The sequence below is a fragment of the Haemorhous mexicanus genome, chromosome 8, assembly GCF_027477595.1.
Source record: "Haemorhous mexicanus isolate bHaeMex1 chromosome 8, bHaeMex1.pri, whole genome shotgun sequence".
In the NCBI taxonomy this organism is placed as follows: Eukaryota; Metazoa; Chordata; class Aves; order Passeriformes; family Fringillidae; genus Haemorhous; species Haemorhous mexicanus.
The window spans coordinates 14,001,152-14,024,024 of record NC_082348.1 but is presented as its reverse complement, the minus strand read 5'-3'; the positions used below and the strand labels follow the sequence as shown (position 1 = coordinate 14,024,024).

The 22,873-nt window shown below is 45.3% G+C and overlaps 1 protein-coding gene across 13 annotated transcripts in view; it reads left to right on the top strand.

The window, feature by feature from the left end:
- Positions 1-4,192, top strand: part of BIN1 (bridging integrator 1) — an 88,080-nt gene extending 83,888 nt beyond the window's left edge. For all 13 annotated transcript variants that reach the window (XM_059852788.1, XM_059852778.1, XM_059852777.1 and 10 more), the window contains one exon: positions 518-4,192. In XM_059852788.1, the coding sequence (XP_059708771.1) occupies positions 518-625 (108 nt within the window). In that variant the 3' untranslated portion in view covers positions 626-4,192. The remainder of the gene's footprint in view (positions 1-517) is intronic.
- Positions 4,193-22,873: the final 18,681 nt, after the last annotated feature.

Sequence of the window (22,873 nt, the reverse complement as noted above, 5' to 3'; positions counted from 1 at the left end):
CAGCCATCTGGGTGCCCTGGCTGGAGCAGGGAGGAGCACCTCCTGGAGCTGATTTCATCCTTTCCAAAGACTTGTGCCTGTGATGAATGGGGTGAATTACATGCTGGAGGTGCCTGTCTCTTTTATGACTGTGGAGAATGCTAGACCCCTCATGTTTGCATTGTGAAGGGTGAGAGAGGTGATTCCCATCCTGTAGCTCTGGAGTGTCTTTTGGCAGAATTTCTCCTGTTTCAGTGGGTGTAAATGTTGACATGTTTTTGTTAGATTTTTTACTATGTCTGCACGGTCTGGGTCAGATGGGAGCTTTGGTGTGAACTCTGGTGGGATGTAGCCTTTTCTCTGTTTAAAAGGAAACAACAACATTTTTTCCTTCTCCCCATACTCCTCCTGGATTGTCTCCAAGCCAAATAAGAGCATGGCTTTGGTAATGTCTTGACACCTCCTTGGCCTGCACCATGTAAGAAAAATCCCTGCTCACATCTGTCCCTTAGCATCTGATCTCTGTCTCCTCCTCCAGGACGAAGGATGGCTGATGGGTGTGAAGGAGTCTGACTGGATCCAGCATAAGGAACTTGACCAATGCCGAGGGGTTTTCCCTGAGAATTTCACAGAACGGGTGCAGTGAAAATCCAAGCCCACCAGCTGCATTTCTGCTGGAAGAAAGCAAGTTTTCTGGTAGATAACTGAAAAAGAACTATGAAAGGAAATGAAGAGAGAATTATGGAGTAGAAGCCTGAAAAAAAAGTCAACTTAAAGGATGTGTTCTTCTCAAAGAGCAGGGTTTCAGAAGTTAATTGAAATTCAAAGTGTTATTGAAATATATACATATTAATAATAATAAGGCAGTTCAGATACCCTCTTCCCCTTTGGTTTAAACAGCATTTGGATTCAAAGGACTGGTGCAGAAGCAACTCAGTGAGGTTCTCTAAATACTGCATTGAGTGAATTGTCAGATGTCAGTCTGATTCCTGGAAAGGCAGTTATTTGTTGAATGGCTTGAAAGTAGAAGCTGCATTTGCTCTTGGGTGGGTTAATCTGTTTTGTCTTGAAGGTGGCTTGCATGGCAACCATAAAAATTCAGCCTTCCCTACATCTTCAACCTACAGTAGGCCAAACTTTCTGTTATGCTGTTGAAAAAAAAATTTAGTGTATAGTGTTCACCACTACAATGTATGTGTGTGTGTGTGTGTGTGTATTTTATTTTCTTCCTTTAAAACAATGTTACATAAACTGTGATTTTATACATGTAAAGAGAGAAGAAACTACATGGAAAGGGCATGAAGAAGGTGAAATGTGTGAAGCTGTGCTCGGTCCAAAGTTCCTTCAAATGCGGACGCCTAAATTCTCACAGTAGGGTTGGCCTTTGAAAACCTAAGGGGAATGGACAAATTCAAGAGGAGAAACAAGACAAAACAAACAGATGCCATTTGGATGTCTGAAATTTAGGAGAGGGAATTCTCTAGTACACACATCCCCATCCCCATACCCCCCAAAAAAATCCAAACCTATTGGTGGTTTCAGAAAAACTTAGATTCATGTAGATGGAAAATAGCTCTAAAATCTACTGGTTAGAAAATTTGCTTTTAAAGACAGAGATGAGGGATTTTTTTTTTTCCTGTAAGAATATCAAAGAGAAAACACTGATAAAAAACAAATTACTTCCTGTGCTTTTCTTTGGCGTTGTTTTTTGTGGAATTGTATTTATTTTCCTTTGAAGAGTTCTATAAGTGAAATATGGTTAGATCAGCTTTTTCCAGTGCTGTGCTGATGATCAAGTTTTCAGTCTCTGAAAACTGGACTCTTGAAATGCTCGTTTAAAATGGCTGTGTGATTTCATGCTATTGTAATGCATTAGAAAGGAAGGCAAGAATATCAAAGTGTCAGTGTCAAGAAGACACTCTGCAGTCCAATACTGATGCTGAGTCCTTTCCTTTACCTTTCCTTTGCTTCTGTTTGTTTTTGAATTTTGTTTTTTTTTTTTTAGTTTAGACAAGCAGATGACAAGGCATATTCTAAGTGCATATTACACTTGTTAATATAAGCCAGTCTGGCTCTCCAAGACTCTGAAGTCCCACAAAGGTACTTTATAAACTTTACTTGAATACTGATGCAGCTGGCAAGCAAGTCAGGCTATTTTAATTTTTTACAGCTTCCCCTCCTCCCCCATGATTGTTTTGCCCTGAAGGGATTTTTAACAGTGAGGTTACACCATGCTCAGGATCACTCTGAAATGATCTTCCAAACTGGTAGGAGTTGGCTTTTGTCAAAGCTGCACAAAATCCTGACAGAGTACTGAAAATCTCACCTTTTCCAGTCTGTTTGGATTATTTGTAGAACAACAGAAAAATATTGTAGGGCAAAAATTGTGTTTAAAAAAAAACCACAACAACTTAGTTTGGAGGAACAGATCTGATTTTGATTAGAAAATATATTCTTATAGATGCAAGCATTGTTGAAGTTCCTCCTGCTTTCATCTTGACAGAAGATTTATGCTAGTTATTTACAGCAATGTAACAGGCATTAAATCTGTCCTATATACCCCAATCCCTTCTCCTTTATAAAAGAAAAAATGTGCAGGAATTTATTTTGCATCACTGTTGGAAACCCCAATAGTATTTAGGAGTAACTGCTCACAATATAGAAGGACTGGACTCCACAAATTTTGGTATGGTGAGCTGTTGCTTTAGAATACTGCCCTGTTTGACTTTTTTTTCCTTTTTCATCAGGGTTGTCTTTATTATTACTCTTTTTTGTTTTTCAAAATATCTATTTTTATGCATTTGTGACTCCCATTACTCCTTTAAAGATTATTCATATAAAAATATACATTTAAATATACATAGAAATATATATATATAAAAAAGCGGGTTGATCCAATTAACATAATGCTGTCAGCTTAAAATGTTTATTTTTATGCAAAACCTGTGGATAATAGCTTTGTTTTTTTTTAAAAAAGGACAAGATTCTAAGTTACCAGAGCTGTGATTTTTGTCTTGTAATAACTGTTCTAGACCATTTAGAAAGCTGTGCTGATACCTAATTTATTGTGGGTTTTTTTTTTTTGCTGTTGTTGTCCTCTGCTGTGCTTGAACCAGATGACTGTCCCGACAAAGATCCTTGTAAGGCCTTTTCATTTTATTGAGCTTGCAGAGCAACTATCCAGTACTGTATTGTCCCTGCAGAAGTGGTAGCACTTTGCAAAAAAGGGATGTTGTTTTCAGGTCACGTGAGTGATGCTCCAGTGTTGCTGGTGGGGAGAGTGTTATGTCTCTCTCCATTTGCTTCCCCCAACCCCAAAACCCCCAAGCCCCCTGGCTTAGAGCAGGTTAGGGTGGGTTACCTGGATCTTGCATTGCTCACAGATAAGTGGTGTCAGCACATCTCAGTCAGGTTCTGAAAATGCAGGATCAGACCCACAGTTCATAAATTGCCTTAGGTGAAAGTAGGATGGCAGAGCAGGAAACTTGTAGATGGCAGTGTTCTTTAGAGCCAGGAGAGCTGTCTCCTGGGTCGTTCAGCCCCTTGTAAACAGCAATGGCTCCTCCCATTTTCAGTGTTTTTACATCTCCTAAATACCTTGATTCTGGTTGGTATTACCTGGTGAAATGAACTTCCCCTTTTCTTTGGTTTAGATCTGATTCAAATAAAAGGAGGGACAGTAAACTCCCAAGTAGGCTGTGCCCTTACGGTTTTTCAGTTTGCAGGCTGAACTGAAAAATTGAGAAAAAATGTAAGGGTGACCTGAGACAATTTTTTTTTTTTCCATTTTCGCAGTGGAATGAAAAAGGGAAAAATTGAAACAAACAAATCCTTTCATACCAAAATAAAACATTAATTTCTAGGCTTGCATTTTAATAAACGTTATGTCTTGGGCTGTAACAAGTTGCTTTGAAGCAAAAATGTGAAACCTTCTGTTTTGAAAATGCTGAAAGAAAATGTTTTAATGTTAATAGCCTTTTTGCCGTTTTTCTTAATCCGATGACTGGTTTCAGTTAGCTCTAAACTGTATTTTTTTTGCAATTATCCACTGAAGAGAACCCAAAGAAGCCCAGTTCTGCTCCTCTGACAGATACACTGGACACATTTCAGGGATTACTTGGTATCTGGCCCATCAAAACTGCTGTCTTCCCCATTTAATAATCTTCCACTTGATTGTTCTACTGGGTGAAAAATAAAAGCATCTCTCATCCCATGCCATTGACTGGTTTTGTAGCTGGACTTAAAAAGACATTCTTGCTCTGTTGGCTTCAGTTTGGTTACAGATTTATGATGCTCCAGTTTGAGCCTAATCCTAGTATGAAGTGGGAATTAATATTTACCCAACTGATAAGAAAGAAATAAGACATTGTTTTCACCCCCTTTTTCTATCTCAGCAGTGTCAGTAATATATTTATTTGATAGAATTAAAGAAAAGTCCCAGGGTGAAGAAGAGTATGTGTTCCAGGTGAGACTCCCACATACTCTGTGCTATTTTCCATGGGAATTCCTCAGCTGTCTGCTTTTATCACCTTTGTTTTGCTTGGCTGTTGAGGTGAGGCAGTAAATGGGGTTGTGCAGGTTCATTTCCAGCTGCTCAAAGCTGGTAGTGCTTTGTGTGAATTGTGCCACAATACCTGAAGCTTTGCTCGCTGTTGCAGAGCCCTTTCCTGCCCCACTATCCTAAGACCGTGGCCAAGGCAGACAGCCCCAAGTCAAAGGGGACTTGGAGCAGGACTGAGGGCTCCAAATTCTACCTGGATCTAGGATGTCAGTTCAGTTAGGTTTTGCAGTAGCCTCTTGGAGGGAAAAGGCCCAAGGCTAAGGAGATGGAGGAGGATGGAGGGATGACTCATCTTTCTCATTTTGGGTGGATGCACTGACTTCCCTCACCTCTTAGTTCCAGAGAGAAACTCTACAGGGCTGAGAACAAAATATGGATGGCCAAGATGTGTATGTTCAATCTGATAACAGGTGCTTCTTGCCTGCCAGTGGCACTGAGTTCAGAGCCTGTTTCCTGCTCTGGGCCAGACAGATGCAATGCTCTGCCACAGGTATTTGGATGCTGTGCAGCCAGTGCCCCCAAACAGTGAATGTCCTTGTCTGAGGGAGGCAGAGGTGTCTCTCAGCCCTTTCTAGGAAGACCTCTGGGTCTCCCACAGACAAGGGAGGACTGTGTGCATCTAACACAGTCACCTCTGATTTCAGCACTGGCTCCATTCTCCAGCTCCTCTCACTTCCCAGCCTCTCCCATGCTCTCTGAGGATGATGGCAGCATCGGGCACGTCCCACCAGCCAAAAAGTGCAAAGCCAGAAGATGCACAAACATGTCCATCAGCAAATCCTACAAAATGCAGCTTCATAGTGCTGATATCAGGAAAACAAGCAACAGCTTTTCTTCTCTGGGCCACCAAAGGGAAGCTACTCCTTGCCACACAGGCACTGTCACACCTGGTACTGGTGCAGACACCTCTCTGCTTGCGTGCTCTGGTTCACACCTTTTTGCATAGCTCCTGGTGGAAAGGAGCCCAGGGTGGTGCCCAGAGCTGGATTGTGGCACCAGCCCTCACAAACCATCGGGTCTAGGTGACACATGGGGGCTAAGAATAAAAGACTTTTGGAAATTTTTCTTATGAAGCTAAATGGAGAAACTACAGCTGTGAAGACTGGTCTGTATAAGCTTGTACTTTGATGTGTCCTATGGCTATAATTCCTTCTCCTCCTTCTGCAGCTTATTCTGCTATCGTGACCCTAGTCTGCATTTCATGTAGAAGGTGCCTACTTGAAACTTGCCAGATGCAGTCCTGGGCTTATTGCTTCTCTTTAGCTGAATTAAGTGGGGACGACTTTGGCAGTGTATTAGCAATCTCTTTTCCTTCTGTTAATTCAGTCTCTGAGTTTAATCACAATGACCTGAAACGTGTTTGGGGGTTGAGTGGTTTTTTAATGAATTTTTGTTTTGTTTAATCAAAGCTGAACAATTCCCATTGTATTTAGAGCTGTGATACCCAGTTCCACAAGTACTAGATGAATTTGTCCCATCTTGTTTCTTGGTGATGTTCAGAAATATAATTTGTGTCATCCTAAATCCTGTGTCAGTTTCTCTCTCTATTTTTTTCCTACCTTTATATTAAGAAGCTAAAACAATTCAGGACATTTTTCTTCCCACAGAGATGAGTAGCTTCATAGATGTTTGGTGTCCAGGCACCTTTAACATTGGGAGTTCTTACAATCTCATGGGATGGAGAAGGTGATGCTGGTCCTTACAAAAGCAGGGTAAGCTCTTGTAGCAGCCATCTCTGGTCCAGTTGATTGTGACACTAAATGAAAGTAGTGTAAGGAAGGATTTGAGATCTTTTTATTAGCTACTGACCCCAAAGTAGTGTGACCTTCATTGTCTAAGGCAGGTGTTTGGTGGGACTATGACACTGCAAGGGCACTCTGTGCCACCTGGCCAAACTTTTCTCAGCTCCCTCTGGCCTGCTGCCACACCTGTATGAGCTCAGCTCCCAGGCTGGCTTTGGGTTCTGCTTTTTGAATTGGACATTTCCTTTGCAGGTAGAAAAGGATCTGTTTGTGCCCATCAGCCCCAGGGATTGAGGGACAGGATTATAATGATTCACAGTTCATAGCTGACTGGTTTTGGGGCCACTCCCTCCTTCAGATGCCTGATTCCAGACAGGCTTGGCACAGCTGTAAATTGGTGCCAGTGCACACTTTGATGGATGGACTGCCAGAGTCCACTGCTTTAGGAAGCAGCCCCAAAAGCCCTGGAGCCAGCTCAGGGAGCTGTCTAGGCTGTTCTTGCACCATTCCTTTGCTTCCAGACAGCCTGGAGGGTTTAGTGCCTTTTAGCCTCTCACCTCTATGGCATCGGGATGGACCTGAGTCACATCTGGTGGCACAGAGAGAACAAGAGGCAGGCTGTGCCCCTGGAACTATCACTGCAGTTGGTGACTCGGGCTCTGCCTTGGTGTGTGGCCCCTGGGAGGCTGAGCTGGGCCAGCTCTGCTGCAGATGGAAGCTCACCGGGCAGGAGCAAGACCCAGAGGCTTTGTTCATGCCTTCTGCTTGTCCTGCCTGACACAGTTTCCTTCCCATCACCTAGAAATACGAAGAAATGGGAGGGGAGAAGACAGAGGAGTAGGAGCAGTGAAGAATTCATTGTCAGAGCCTCTGCTCAGCTGCACAATTCATTCCCAGTGATGTTTTGTTGCTCCAAACAAGCAGCAGTTGGTGTCATTGGCCATGTTCAGGCTGTGGCCACATAAGCTCTGGCAGCATCTGGAGCAGGATCAGGCTCAAGGGGCCCTGGTCCAACCTCAGTGGACCTCATCACACTGAGGGAAGACTGGGCATCCCTCTGGCAACACAGCTAGAGAAGGAAGCCTCTAAAATGGGGGAGACACATGTGGCACCAGGTGAGGCTGGAGTGTCTGGGAGTGGCAAGGTGGAAGCCAGGGCATTCTGTTCTGCAGTGGACTGGCAGTGACTGGTGTCAGTCACCTCATGACATGCCCACATGAAGGGTCAAGTTGGTACCAGGGCTGTCCTTCAGTAGGAGCCCATGCCACCCTGGAAGACCTGTGACAGGAAGCTTGAGCCCCAGTGGGCAGCTAGGAGTCAGTCCATAACAGTGAGGAGAAGATGGGAGTTTGGGGCAGCACTCAGCAATTTCTCCTCTTTGCTGGCTGGGTGAAGCTGGTGCCCTTTGCAGAGCAGAATTGCTGCTTCAGCACGTGGAGGAGCCTCTGCTGTGCAGCTCAATCCACGGAGCCATTAATAACGGTGTGGGAGCAGGTATTCAGCCAGTGCCCGTGATTAATTAGCTCATCACAGGCAGTTAATGGCCAGGCTGCTCTCCTTGGCCCTGTGGTGCAGGTAATGGAACAGGCATCGCTTCCCACTGGACGAGGCATAGCCCCCTGCCAGGGACAATGGGCAGACTCTGTGAGCTGTTCTCATGTGCTGCTGAGGTTTGGGGTGAGATTGTTCTTTTGGATGCTGGGGGAATAGATCTGTAAGGGAACTTGTTAGTTATCAAAGTCAGGTAGGCAACTCTGGCACAGCCCAACCTAATATCAGCTTTTCTTTTCCTAGCCCTGCTGTTTCCTCACGTCCTGCTTGTGCTCCCTCTTACTGAGGCTGACTTCTTCCCATGTACTCTGCTTGGCTCAGCACTTCCTCATGAATTAATATTTAGAAATTCAGGTGCCACCTATGCTGCATCAGGCACTGGAGATGACAGAGCTGTGCTGTAACGGGGACATGAAAGCAAGGCTGCTTTTTGAAATCCAAGTGACGAGGAAGCAATCCACTCCAGTAGTGACCCTGCCAGGGAGAGGGCTGAGCTCCACCAAGTGCAAATGATTGCCTCTGTCCCAGCTGCTTAGCAATAAGATAGGAGAAAGAAAAGCTCTAGCAGGAGTGCAAGGTATAGGAATTAAATTGCATACATTTTCATCTTTTGAGCAATATGATACAGCCCAGGGTGTGAAATGAATGTGATGGGACTGAGACTGCTGCTGTGCTGCCAGTAAGGAGTGCAAGCCTTGTCCTGTGTCCCAAAGGGACGTGATCATGTGCCCCTTTAGGGCACGTTCTGTGACAGTCACAATGATGCCTAGTACAGCAGAAGAGAAGCAGGTACAGAAACCCCTGTGCCACAGACTGTAATTTTTCCTATCTCCAATTCAATGACCTGTGAGAGCCTCCTGGAGTGACTCCCCCTCTCTAACGTCCAGGATTGCCTCTGTACATCTCTATTAGAGGCCTCCAGGAGAGACCTGACTATTGATTTTGCAGAAAGTGCTGTATTTGCTACTGAGGGCAATGCAGCTTTAGGAGGCAGCTGGCCACACGGAGGCACTCGTGACATCCATGAGCTCCCTGTCTCAGTATGAAACATCCCAAAGGTCTGAAAAACACCTGCTGTACGCCAGACTTCTGGCTGGCTCCCCTGGGGAAATCTGAGAAAAGCTCAAACTGAAAAAAGCTCATCTGTGCTGGGAGCAGTCACAGTGTTTTAGTGGCTGGGCCATGGCATTGCACTTGATGGTCACATTATCCAGAGGTGCTTCCAGCCCTCTAAGAACTTTCCCCACAAGGCACAGCAGAAGCTGGCTTTGCTCCTCTGTGACAAGTGGTCACCTTCCTAAATCCTCAGCAAGTTTCACCTGGAGCTATCTCATGAAGTGTCACATCCATCTTCTACTTCCCAAGCCCTCCTTCCTGTGGGAGGCACATCAGGGAAGGCTGTGCCTCTTGCCCCACAGAGGCAGTGATGTACCATACCGGGAGCACAGGTATTTAACTTGCCTTGCTCTGCCCTGTCTGGCAGCTCCAGCATTGCTCACTGTGTCTCAGGCTTTCTGCTGTGGCTCTGACAAATTGTTGCTCTTTCCCATACAATACAGATGTTTTTGCAGGGCTGTAAATTACTCCCATCCAATAACTCTTTTATGAAGCACTTTTTCCCCACACAGTAAAGAAAAATGCAACTGAAGAGGTAATTAAATGTTTACTGTTAAGTACTTTATATATTATATACTATAGATCATTCCATCCATTAAGCAATCCATTTAACTCCCTTTAACAGCATTATTGTCTATTATTAGGTTAATCAGCATTCACATCCTCTAACTCTGCATTTCTATCTAATTAGCCCTTCTTTCTTACTTCATATTTCTATTTAATTAAGCTCAGCATCAGAGCTGAATTCCCTGTGCTCAGCACAAGCAGAGGATTTGATCCTTTCAGTGCAGGAGGGGCCAAGGGGCACCGAGTTTTAAGCAGCCTCCTTGGATCCCTGCTGAAGTTTTCAGTTGAAGTTTTCCACAGTCAGTCCCTGCTTAAGTCCTGGGAAATGTGTGTCCATGTAAGAAGCTGTAGGTTTGTGACATTCCCATTTATCTCAGATTATCAAAGAGGTCCCATAGGGGTGGTGGCTGCAGCTGGTGTGTCTGCAATGATTGCATGCAGCATCCAGGCACTGCACTGCCATGGCATGGATAGGGATTTCCTTTACTTCCTGACTGGAAAGGCAGGGACTCTGTGCTGTGAGGGGCTCACACTTCACTCTGGATGTCGGCGTAGGTAAGGATCAGCAGCAGGGAATAGCTCATTTCTTACCTGACCAGGGCAAAAATGCTCCTCCTGGTGCAGTTGCACATGCACCTGGCTCTGGGGTGGTGGGGCAGAGCCCAGCCCTGCCTGTGATGGGGCTGTCAGTGTGTGCCAGCTTCAGGAGTGACTCTACAGGCCCCCTTTGACAAACCTCTGCAGAGCTGCTCAGACCTTGACCTGCAGAGGGGTGCCCTTGGGAGTGGTGAGTTTGTGGGCTGGTGGCCCTGAGCCATGGAATGTGTGGTGTGAGGAGGCTGCACGGGGCTGCTGCGCCTTGGAGCACTGCTGGGACCTGGGCTCACATCGTGCCTGCTGATAACACACTCTTTGCCATAAACAGCTGCTCTGTTCTCTCAATCCCCAGGCCCTGGAGTCTGCTACAGGAGGCTGTCAGCTATAATCTCTCTCCCTCAAACGTTTTTGGGGATACCCAAGGCATGCACTGTGACAGGATCGCTGGAAAGCAGATTAAATAGCAGACAGGGAACACCTTGCTTGTCACCACTTAGCATCCAAGCTGCAATGGCTTTGAGGAATTGTCTGGGCCCTTCCAGGATCCCTAAGCAGCTCTTTTTCCTAGTAGCAGTCCAGAACAATCAGCAAATTGAGTTCTTTTTATTAACTTTAAAAGAAGACATTAGCCTCAGCCAGGAGAATAAAACCAATTTATGAGGCAATTAGCTCTGCAAAAACATTTCAGTCTCCCCAGAGCAGCCATCTGAGGAGCATCTTATTCCAGCTGCACAGCTTCTTCCGGCCTTGGGTTTACAGCACACTTCATTTATCATAAATAATAATAATAATGAATAAACAAATGGCTTCCTGATGAGAGTGTGAGACAACCAGGAAAGTCTTCTCTCCTGAAATTAGACTATGTTTTTGACTTCCTCCTTCCAGGTGTCATTTTTGTGGCCTGTTGCTTGCTTGTGATTAATTTTGATGCTCAAGCTCTTTATAAGCAGGATTATCTTATGTGGGTTTCTTGTGGGATCTGCAGGGTTAGGTGCAATTCAAAGGACCTGGGCAACACGAAGGTGCCATAGCAGCAGACTCAGAGAGCTCTGTGTGTTTTCAAAGTCCCTTTGCAGAAATTGCAGCTTTCTCAAGAACTGCCTGTTAATGCTGGAAATTTGGGCAAAAGCCAGGAATGGGGTCTTCCTCTGCCATTATTGTTCTGATACAATAAGCTCTTTGTGATGTAGGAATAAATGGTGATGTAGGAATAAATGTGGATTGGAATTAAAATCAAAGTTTAATTTTCTATTTCTGGGCTAGCCTGAGACTTTCAAATTTGCCTTAAAAGCAAATTGAGATTAAAAGTTAAAACTCAGTTTCAGTGAGCTGATGCATAATACCAGTCTGCCAAACAGAGAACTCCTGTTTTCTGTATTTTCCTGTTCCAGCTTTTCCTTTTTTATTATAAACATTGATTTCCTGATTTTAATTACACAGTCCTATTATGGAAGTGAAGAGTAGAAAATCAAAGCATTAGAACATAATATTTCTACAAACGTTCTACAAATTTTATAATTTTGTTAGCTAAGCTTTTTCTTTTTTTGATGTAAGGTGATGCACCTGTTGACCAGCCTTGCTTAGCTTAGATATGGAGCACTCCCAAGCAGAGCCCTGGGCTTGCACCATTTTTATCTCCAGCAGCAGGAGGGAATCCTGCAGATCTTAGTGTGTGTTAAGAAACTGAAGGGGAAAGAAAGTGAAACTGCTGTGATCTTAACAGATCCTGAAATAGAAATCAGGAGATTTCTAAATCCCAAGCTTTTCAACAGGAATTGAGATGCCCAAAAGAAAATTTCTTATGGAGGTTTCTCAGAGTTAAAGTTGGGTTGTCTGTACCTCTGTTTCTCTCTGAGCTCTGTTTCTGAGTCTCAAGAAGTATGTGTCCAGGCCAGAAATGCAACACTCCTTACAGTTATTAGGCTAAAGAGCATGAAAAGACAGGGGAAATTGATGAGAGCTAATGTTCAGAGTCACAACCAGCAGCAGTCCTGGTGCTGTGACTGCTGGATGCAGCTGGGGATACGGTGCAGGATACAGCAGGAACTCCTTTGGATTAAGGACCTTCTGGGACCTCTGTCTCAGGCTTTGTGGCTGGGAGCCCTGGAGAGGTGAGCAGCTTGGGAGAGGGCAGTGGGATCTGATCCCTGCCTTGGGAGAGGGCAGTGGGATCTGATCCCTGCCTTGGAAGAAGGCAGTGTGAGGGATCCAGTGTGCTCAAGCCTTTTGCAGCAACTGCCCATGCAGTTCCCAGCTGTGCATTTGCCTCATGCTCCACAATGAAGATGGGATTTGCAGCCACTCAGCAGTGCTGCTATCAGCAGCTTGACCAGCTCAAGTCTATCGGGGCTTGAAAGGAATTTTTTTTCTTTATTTTTAAAAATCCTTTCCTGCTCTACTTCTTTCTCCATCATTGAGTTAAAAGTCTGCTGGCATCTCCATTGGAATAATTCTGCCTTTAAATTTTGATGAGTCAGTGAGTCCATGCAAAGCTTTTTAAAAGCTTTTAATTCTAAGCTTTGGGGGTTTTACACAGCTGGTTTAATCTGTAATGACTTTTTTTCATTTCCACTTGAACTTTCTGCTGTTCTGGTGCTCTTTAACTCCTGCAAGGCCTCGTTTATGGTCTCTTGAAACATTTGCACTGGGAGATGAATGGCTCCTCCAATACCCCCTTTTTATTAATGTGTAGGTTTATAAGTGAAGGAATTAAATGTAGCCTGAAGAAGACCTAACCTCCTTAGGTGGTTGCTGTTGTGGCTGCACCACTCTTTGGGGAGTCTGTAGCAACTGAGCTGCAGCCTCTGTGTGTGTGTGGAACAGAGGATGTGCGTACAGCACTGAGGCCATTCCTGCATCTCCCCTCCCTGTGCACAGCAATGTTCATCCAAGCAGTTTTTGCATCTTAGGGACATGGTTCTTCAATAAACCATGACAGCCTTCCAGGAAGGACGAGACCCAGCCTGGTTTTAAAACTGAGGGGTTGGTTTCGTGCTAAGGGATGGTGCCAACCATCACACTTGCTGAGCAGAAAGATCTTGAGCTGCAGAAAACAAAATTGGGCTTTCCATGGCTAAGGGAGAAGGGACACATTGGCAGAACAACAGCAAAGAGAGCAATGTTTCAGTGGCCCTTCTCTGCAGGACAGGTAGCCAGGCCAAGCCTTTGTGACACATGGAATGTCTCACAGCAGCAGCACTCCTAAAGCACCTCTGCTTCACCTGTCTTCAGGTGTGGGGTAGTCACTAGGCAGTTGCTTGAGTGGAAAAAAAAAAAAAAAGAAGAAGAATAAGCAAAGAAAATGAGGGGGGAAAAGGGTGATTTGTTTTGTACTTTGAAACCATGTTTTGTTATCTGTGTTGTTATCTGTGTCTCCGCTTTGATAGGTGCTTAGTTATCTTCTGGCCAAATGTGATGATGTACAAGAGCCGTCCCCCTTTGATACTCACTCACACAAACGTGGGCACTGCTGTAGTGGAAGCAGCTGTCAGCTGGGAAATTGCACGTTTTCATGTCAGTCATGCAACTATTCAGACATCCTAGTGGGAGGCTGCAGTGTGATGTTTGGGCTGGATTTTCTACGGTGTTTAGGTGCTGGAGGATTCAGATAAATACTTGTGGGGACTGACTGAGAAGCCTCCATGCCTACATCCTACTGAAATCATGGGTGTTTTGCTTTCAGAGGTTCCAAGACACTTTTGAGAAATCCCATTTTCAAGAATGTTGGTCACATGTCACAGAGAGCTGGCAGCTACAGGAATACCCAATGCCAAGGTAAACAAGATAAATGTACAATTTGCTTCTGGAACACCAAAGATCATCTCTAAATAAGGGTAGGTGGGTCAGGAAAGGGAGCTCAGCTGCAATGGGCTTCAGGAGGGCTGGCTTTGGTCTTTGCCCTGCCCCAGACTTCTGCATAACCACAGGAGGTCATGGAGTTCCAGGCTCTTAAGAGCACAGCAGCTGAGGCTGGTTTATAGGTTCCTCACCCCATGTCCTGTTTAGTCTCTGAACAGGTTTTGATGGCCACTGTGTCCAGTTTCTGTCAGAAATCACTAACATATTGGGCTTCCTATGGAATGAGATGGACTTCTCCTCATCTCCAGAAATATTATTCATGTTTTCTCAGCAGGAAACCTGTCACAAGAGCCCAGTATCATGCCTAGCATGATGTGTCTCCTAGGGGTTGATTTTCCTTTTGGGACAGGCTGGAAGGAACACGTGTCTCTAATAACAGCCATTGCAGAAGGGACAAAGTGTCTCTCAGTGCTACCAGGGACAGCACTGTATGACTTTGCTTCTTCAAATTCAAGACCACATGGCAACGGGCTAGCAGCTGTTGGGTATGAGAACAAGTAATGCCTTCCTCTTATGGCTTCTTCCAGACTCAATTCCTCCTTATGACATTCAGATCTCGCTTTCCCACTACAGCCAGGGTCCTGGCTGGCTCAAGAGCTGGCTTTGACAGACGTGAGTCCTTGCTTGCAAACCATTTCTTTACAGCTCTTGTAGGATTTGCTGCTGTGGCATTTGGGGCTTTTGCTATGATCCTGCCCCCATGCAGCTGTTTCTGCTGAGGAAAAGCACTGCTGTTTCAGCAGAAATAGCTCACAAAAACCTCAGCCCTGCAGTGCTGCAGCCTGGCTCTGAGTTTAGGGGAAAAAATTGGAGTGGGATGGAGGCTGTGGAGCCCCAGCAAGAAGCATGCTTCTTGCATCCTCTCTCCTGCTGTGGCTGGAAATTGTCTTGCAGGTGTCACTGGTCCATGGGATGGGATGGAAGAAAGATAACAGGTCCCATCTCAGCTGGGGAAGAGTTTTGTAATTAGGATAAAGCCCTACAGCTGCAGAGTTGTTATTTCTTCTCTGCTTTCTTACTATTGGGAGCAAGTTTTATCACCCTCTCTTCAGAGGAGAAAAGTCCTCTTGTCTGAGGATGGATCACACCCGGGAGTGTGGTCCAGCCATCAGATGGAGAAGGGCAGAGCATAATGGCAGCTGGGCAGATCTTTCAGCAGCAAATAGAAGACAAGGCCAACTTCTCTGATGAGGAGCTGGGGTGTGTGTGTTATAGTTATTAACACGGACTTTAAAAGAACCACCAACTCCCTGTGTTTTTTTAAAGTCCAGTCAATAGCACTTAATAGCCCTGGCTCTCTGCAGAACTCCCTCAGCCTGTTTGCAGTCACTCCCAGCAGTGAGACTGGTAGATTTATATGATTTTACAGGGGTACAGAAGACTTGCTTTGCAGCACAGCACCATTTCTCCTTAATGGACTCTGTGACAAAGCAAATTTTCGTGATGTAAAAGCGCCTGGGCTGCTGGACCAAAGTACTTCATTTGCAACACCCTGTGGTGAGTGAAAGCCACAGGACTGGTTATAGCCACACTGAAAGGTTGTGAAAGCACTGATCACACCAGGCACTTGTAAAAGCCAGATTTATAGCACTGACCTGTGCATTATAAAGAACAGCATACCTTTTTCTCCTAAATTCAGTTAAAGAGTCAGCATGCTGAGTGCTGCACAGAGTGTTGCAGACAGGGTATCTCCACCAACACTTCAGGGGACTGCTGTGTGTTACTGACATGCTTGTGCAAAGGGCACATTTCTTCCTTCAAGGTGGCTCAGGTCCTGTGAGAAAGCAAAAAAGTCCCTGTGAGGTGGCCAGGTCCCCTGGGAGCAGCACAACCCCTCAGCCTTTGGAAGGTTGCAGGAGGCAGGTTGTGAGCAAGGAAGGGTGCTTGAAGGTTGGCCCTGGCAGAAGAGGAATTTTGCTGTGGGGAGAGACAGGAGATCCTACAGTCAGGGTTGAAACACTGCCACAGTTTGCAGATAAATGTCCAGGTGTGGGATTTTATATCATGATGCCAAATGAAGTCTCTGTCCTTCAAACACTCCATGTTGTGGGTTTTTTTTGAGCTGCAGCATTTCTCCCAGGGAGCAAGGCTGGGAGGCTCAGCAATGGCTCTGTCACAGGGAATCTGGACTGACGGGTTGGTGTCACAGCTGACACCTGACAGGCTTTTATCAGGACAGCACAGCCATGAGTGCCATGCCTGGTTAACACATTACTTGGGCTTTAGGAATGAGATACATCTATTCCACTTTGGTAACTTGTCTGGCTGAAGCCAAAAGCAGTTTGAGAGCTTTCTTCATGGCTGTGGGAGCTCCTGCCTAAGCCAGGCTGCACAGAGATCCTGTTGCCTTAGGCAGCTGAACTTGCTGCCTTGCAGATGTGCAGCTCCGCAGGAGCAGCTCAGGGTGGCAGTGTTGCCCTGTGGTTTGAGCTGCTCCCTCTGCTTATTCAATTTTCTCGCTGACACACGGGGAGTTGTATCCCCAGAAGGAGCATCGGGGGTTTTATACAAAATAGTCCACAGATGCAAACTGCAGAAGTCTGTGTCCTGCCATGCTGGGTTTAATTAAGGGCACTCTGGAAAAGTCCCAGTTTGGTAACATCTCTCTTTCTCCAGTCCCACTGTGCTGGAATTCAAGTGGCTTTATGGCAAGCCTGAGTTTGGGCTCACATCTGGCAATGTTAAATCACTGCCCTGTAGAAAGAGAAGGCCATTTCTGTTTTCTCTATTTTTTGCATTTCAAGTGACCACGTATGCCGGACACACACTTCTGCTATAGGTAGCAGAAAGGAAAAGTGTGTAACCTCTGTAGGAAGTATTGGAAGGGAGCACTATAAAATGCCACCCCACTGATTGTTAGCACTGTCTAGTCCCAAAGGAAAGCATCACCTTTGAGTGACAGCTTCATCCCGACTTTGCCTGGCTGAGAGGGAGCAGTGGCACACGAATCCAGACCAGACACAGCCTCATGGCGTGCTGGTTGCTGTCTTATTTGTGCTCCTAGCACTGACCTGTCTCCTGGGGATGATTGACACAATTTCATGGGTTTGAGGAGCTTTAAGCAGCTGATCCATGATGTAAAATCTGCCTACTCAATATGTTTTATTTATATTCCTGTGCAATTTGTTATCTGTCAAATCTATTTATCCCATATAACCTACGCACCCACCTAATTAAATACAGCTGTATAAATAAATATAAAGGTAATGGGACATTACATTTTCTCCTAGGCATTTTATTGTTCAGTTTGATGTTAAGAATTTTCCCTGTTTTTCCTGGATTTCCAGTGTAGTCTGACATAAGGTACCTAAGCTGTACTTTTACCTCTTCCCTGACAACATCCCTTCCCATCTGCTGTGTGGATACTCTGTGCTTTTTATGTGAAACCTGTGGCCCATGTGCTTAAGAGCATGTTAGATATGTCCAGGGGCTCCCAGACAGGAACAAGGCAGCCCTCGTGATGTATAAAGAGATTTAGAAATACATTTAGGTGTCTATATATGAATCATAAATCCACCCACTGCTATTCACAGTGTCTTTCTGTCAGCTTTGCAGGGGAGAATTTCAGGAGCCCTGGCAGGGAGGTGTTCTGTCACAGGCATCCTGCTGGGTGGCACAGCATACAGGTGAGTACATGTGTATATCTCCATGCTTCTTCTCTGTTAATTCATCACTCAGGGTGGTGAATACCTCCCAGCCTCAGAGGTAACATCCCATCCTGGTGAAGTGGCAGCTTTAAGGCCTGAAATACTCTTGAAGCTTTGGTGATTTGGGAAGCAAAGCATCTCCACTTGTTCTAGACAGCATAAGTGCTTCCCCTGGGCTTTAGTACTGCCCAGGGCAGCTAGCTAGATTTTGAATCATTATTTCTTCTCATCCAGTTGGAGGCTTCCCTCAACAGCTCCTTTCCCCTTGTTGTGCTTTGGTTCTGCTCCTTGTACAGGGAAAAAGTAAGTCTGAGCCACAGGTGAGCTGATTGTGGTGGTACAGCAGAGTCAGCAGTGCTTGGGCAGAGCAGGTCACAGGGCTGGACACATCTCCACTTGTCCCCAGATCTGGTTTCTGTGTCTTGGTGGCTTTGTGGAATCAAGTCCTGAGTTGCCTAAAGGGAAACAGCTCCATCAGAAAGAAGACTTGCTTTCTGTTCCTGTGTTCACTTCCCCTAAGCATAAACAGCAGGGGTGTTTTACTGAGACTATAGAGACTCTTTGGCAGGAACTAGGGAAAGGCAAAGCACAAAAATAAAGACAAGTAGCAATATGTAAAATGGAGCCAAATACAGTTTTCCAGGATTTGCAAACCCCACAAAATCCAGGCAGGGCATTTTATCCCTAAGAACAAGGACAGCAGTTGCTTTTTTGAGGATGAGATATTCTGTTGACTGTCTGCAGCACAGGTCTCTGCTGCTGTGTCTCTCCTGCTGCTGCTAGAAAGGGAGCACAAAGGCTCCTGCTTAGTAGATATGGCCAAGAATTTCTCCAAAGCATCAGGTGTCAAATCAACCAACATTTTCAATCTCTTCTCTCAGCCTGACTTACTTTTCCTTCATGTTCTTTTCACTGTTTTTCTCCTTCTAAATCCTCCCCCTCCTTCTCCCTGATCAAACCCTCTGTCTCATGGCAAACATCATTACTTCAGCAGGTGAGATGAAAGGCGCCTCAGTCTACCTCAATCCCAGTGCAGACAGAAACCCACGAGAGAAGGGCAAAGAACAGCAAATAAGGAGGTTTGCAGAATGCCAACACAGCAATGACAGTGAGAAATACAAGACAAAGCAGTTAACCACACAAGGAACTAAATGCTCCTGTGGGAAAAATCATACACTAATGCCTATTAGCTTAATAGCCCTGTGGTTTAGGCAGAGGGCTCAGAGACAGGGGTCTGGGCTCTGTGTGCTGCAGCCTGGCTGCCACTTGGGAGGCTGGATCCTCCCTCTGCCCTTGGTCATCTTTGCTTTCAGCTTTGCCACTTTCCAGTGTAAAAGGGAATCCAGTTTCTCATGGGGCTGTCAGACACCAGCGGCTGCCAGGAGCACCTGGGGGAACCTGAGCTGCTGGATGAAGGATTTCACCAGATGTCTGCACACACTGTGCAAGGGACAGGTCTGTCCCCAGGTGTGGTTCCTCATCTCTGTCCAGAAGTTGGAGGTGAGTGAAGGTCTCCAGCAGTTGTCTTCAGAGACTTCACACAGTGTGCCCAGTCCAAACCCCAAGTGCTCTGGTGTTTTTTCATTGCCTGTTGGGACTTTGGGGGCTGAACCTCAGAGCAAAAAGGCCAAAACAAAAAAAAAAACCCACATTAAACAGAAGCAAATGGCAGAGCCAGTCCGACAGAGAGCAGGAGTTAATCAGCAGTACCAGTTTACTAGGAAGGTTTATGAGGGAAGGAGAGCAAAGATTCCCTTGGAGAAAAGATAAAGAAGCAGATTATGATATACTTTACTTCATAGTGCTTTCTGAAATGGAGCTGAGGGCATTGTTTTCTGCTTTAATATATTGTGTTAAACATTAAAGGAATGAAGGCAGGGAGCCTGAGTAGCAATGAGTTGATCTGAAAAGCAGACATATTTTAGGTTGGGGAGTAGAGGAAAGAAGAGGAACTTTATTGGTTATTATTAGACTTTTCAGCTTACAATGGACAAGTCAATATTTTTTATTTTGACTGCTGCTGTTTCCTCCTTTGATTGTTAAATCCCCTCTCTGCCTAGAAATACCCTGCTTTGAACAGAGTCTGCTTGTACTTAGCAAATGGCCTGAGAATGCTGAGCATTGAGTCTGTGGGGCACATGACTGAGTCTGAGCAGTGCAGAAGCTAGATTTGGGGAGGTATTGTGTTAATAAGAGATAATACCCCTGCTCTAGATCTTAGCACGAGGATTTGGGGCAGGAATGTATCAGCTTCCAGCATCTTTTTGTGGTGGGAAGAATGAGACCTTAGAGAGGATAAATAATGGGATAAAAATCTGTGTTATGGGTTATGAATGTTCTGGACAAGATATTTGAAAGAAAAGTGGTTGAATGGAGGTCCTACTACTAGTAACTCAGGGTATGATACCTTTCTCACTCTTTAGCCTTCAAAGACTGCCAGGAGTTGACACAAAAATAATTGGACAGTGAGTAGATGGTGATGCTTCAACACCCCAGGGGGAAGAGAGGTCTCTGATGATGATGGTGTTGCCAAACACTGCAAAAGGTTTCCTCAAGACAAATATTACAATTAACTGTTGTTAACTACTGCTCCTCACATTGCTTAAGAAGGAAGGACAAGGTTCCCTATACCTGGAAACTTCTACAGGCATGGGGATGAATTTTGAGTAGATATTTAAAAAGAGGGTGAAGGATTATATGTTTCCTCTATGACCATGCCATGTGAGATTTACTGCTTTGCAGCGGCTGGCAAGACACTTATTAGGAAATAATACTGCTATCTCAGAGCTGGGATATTAATTTTTAATCAATTACTTCTTTGTGATGATGATAGAAGTGGAATATCAAAGATGGGTGAATAGTGTAGCACACGCTCTTGCTGTTCTGGAAGCACATGCTAAGCCCCAAGCTGTTTTAAGGCTTTCCTTTCCCAGCTGGCCAAAATAAGATGTGCCAGTCTTCTCCTGCATCCTGCTAGCTTGTGAGCATCTCCCAGGCTCTGAAGCATTCTTTATCACTGTGCCACCACAGGTGACAGATGGGGAAGCAAGGGCAGGAGTAAGGGTTAAACCTTTTGGTTCCCAGCAGGAATGAATCACTGAAAGCTGGTTTATTATATTGATGAAAATGAATAGAAATCCCCTGGCAGAGGAAGGAAGCAGAATTTGCATCACTCCATGGTCTGAAGGGGACAACCAAAGCATGGCACAGGACACCCAGGCTTGTCTTGGAAGGGAACTGCTGTGTGCAAGTGCCACCAGAGAGGCACGAGCAGGGGACCCTGGCTCCTGTCATGAGTGCTGCACTGCCAGCCCAGTGCCACTCCCTTCTGGGTGTCACCAAGATCCACCTCTTCAGTTTGGGTCTCTTTGGGCTTTCCTGTGATGGGGGTACCCAAAGGCTTTAACCAGCTCCAAACAAATGCTCCCCAAAGACTCTGGTTGGAAAAGCAGCTGCTCTTTCCCCCAGGCTGTCTTCTCTACCTGCAAAACATGTTATTCACTGTAAAGCAAAGCATCAGTTGCCTACACATGGTAAGACTGGAAAACCAGAGTCTGAGGATAAAATAGGAAGGTAAAAAACTGCTCCAGTTGCAGCTGCCAGTGGGGAGCAACGTGTAGTCAGGGAGGCTGAGACCCAGCCAGAGGAACAGCAGCCCTCAGGCCCTCTCTGGGTAAGGTTCCTGGTAAACCATGATTGCCACAAAAGGTTAACTGCCTTGCTTTCAATATTCCATCCGAGCAAATGGCCTCTCTATGCCCCCAGCCCCTAAAGCTGCAATAATTTGGCCACTAATGTGAATCATGAATGACATATTCCCAAAGCAAGCTGTGTTTCTCCTTAGAAACTTCATTAAGCATTTATGAAGCAACAAACATTGGCTTTCAAAGAGCAGGTACAATCAGAGCTTCTGGTGTTGGGAGGATGTCCATGTGCATGCATACATGCACAGATGTTATTTACAAACAAATTAGGGCTTGTTTTCCAAAAGGACTTAGCTCCTGATTTTGGTGTGTTTGGCTTTGTAAACTTCACAAATCTCTCTAAGGTAGCAAATTCCCCCCCAAAAGCTTTCAATTCCCCTTAATCTGCCTCTGTTATCTCAGCTGCATAACAGTTCACGGCAGCATGGGCTGAGGGACATGGTTTCCAGCCTTCTCTGCAAAAAAAAAGGCAGAAAGAGCTCATTGGAGCTGACAGATAGAGACTGGTATTTTGTGAGAGTGTGTGTGCACCCATGTATGTTTCAGCCTCAGAAAACACAGATCTGCCACCTGCTTGCAAGCCTGCTTTGAAGCCTTAATAGCAAAGCAAGCAACAATGGGAAATGTGAAACAATTTTCCCCCTTTTTTCTCTTTTGACCTTTCTGATTCAAAAAGAAATTCTCCAGTGAACGCTCTTGAATTTGTAGAAGCTTAGTTGGCAAGGAAAGGACAAGTTAGAAGTAATGCAATGAGATGCTGTTGGGAGCTTGTTTCTCTTCCTGATGGTTCTTTGCAATACCTTGGACAGTATGAATACAGTGTGTTTCACACGGGCTCATGCTGCAGTCTTTCTCCCTCAAAGACAAGTGTTGGAGCTCAAAAAATCACAAATGCAGCTCTGCTCCTGTGTTGCAGGTGTTCCTTTAAGGGTGACAGATGCAGGAGAAAGTTAGAGGTAAGTATGCTTTCAGCCCTGCTTCCACTGGGCTCAGAGCGAGCCCTAACCCAGGTGTGGCTCCTTGCCTGTTATGCAAAGCAAATATTAGTGCATCTTAAATTCTGTGTGGTCACAGACGCCAGCTTTAAAATGCTCCCAGTGTGGCTTGTGACTTAGCACAGGAAAAAAGTCACAACTGGGGGAACCAGGGGGACAGTCCTCCAGATTTGGTCCCACTGCAAAGGGGCTCTCCAGGAAGAGGAAGCAATTTGTCACTTTCTGCTTTCAAGAAACAGAGACAGAAAAGGTTTCCAAGTTCTCACCAGTCTTACCTCCACCTGACTGCTTGTTGAGGGACTCAAACGACAGTGTGGACCACCTGACTCCAGTGGGAGCTGGATTTGACTGCTCTTAGTTGAGTTAGAATTGGTCTCCCAGAAGCTGTCAGAGGGCATCATCCATGACTGTCACGTTTGGGCTTGGATCGATGAGCATCATCTCTGCACACAGGGACAGAGCTGTCACTGGTCAGCCTGGACCAGAAGAGAAAAGAAGTCTTCTGTGATTTCAGAGAAAGGAATATCTACTATCTGGGAACTAAGTGTGCTAGGCT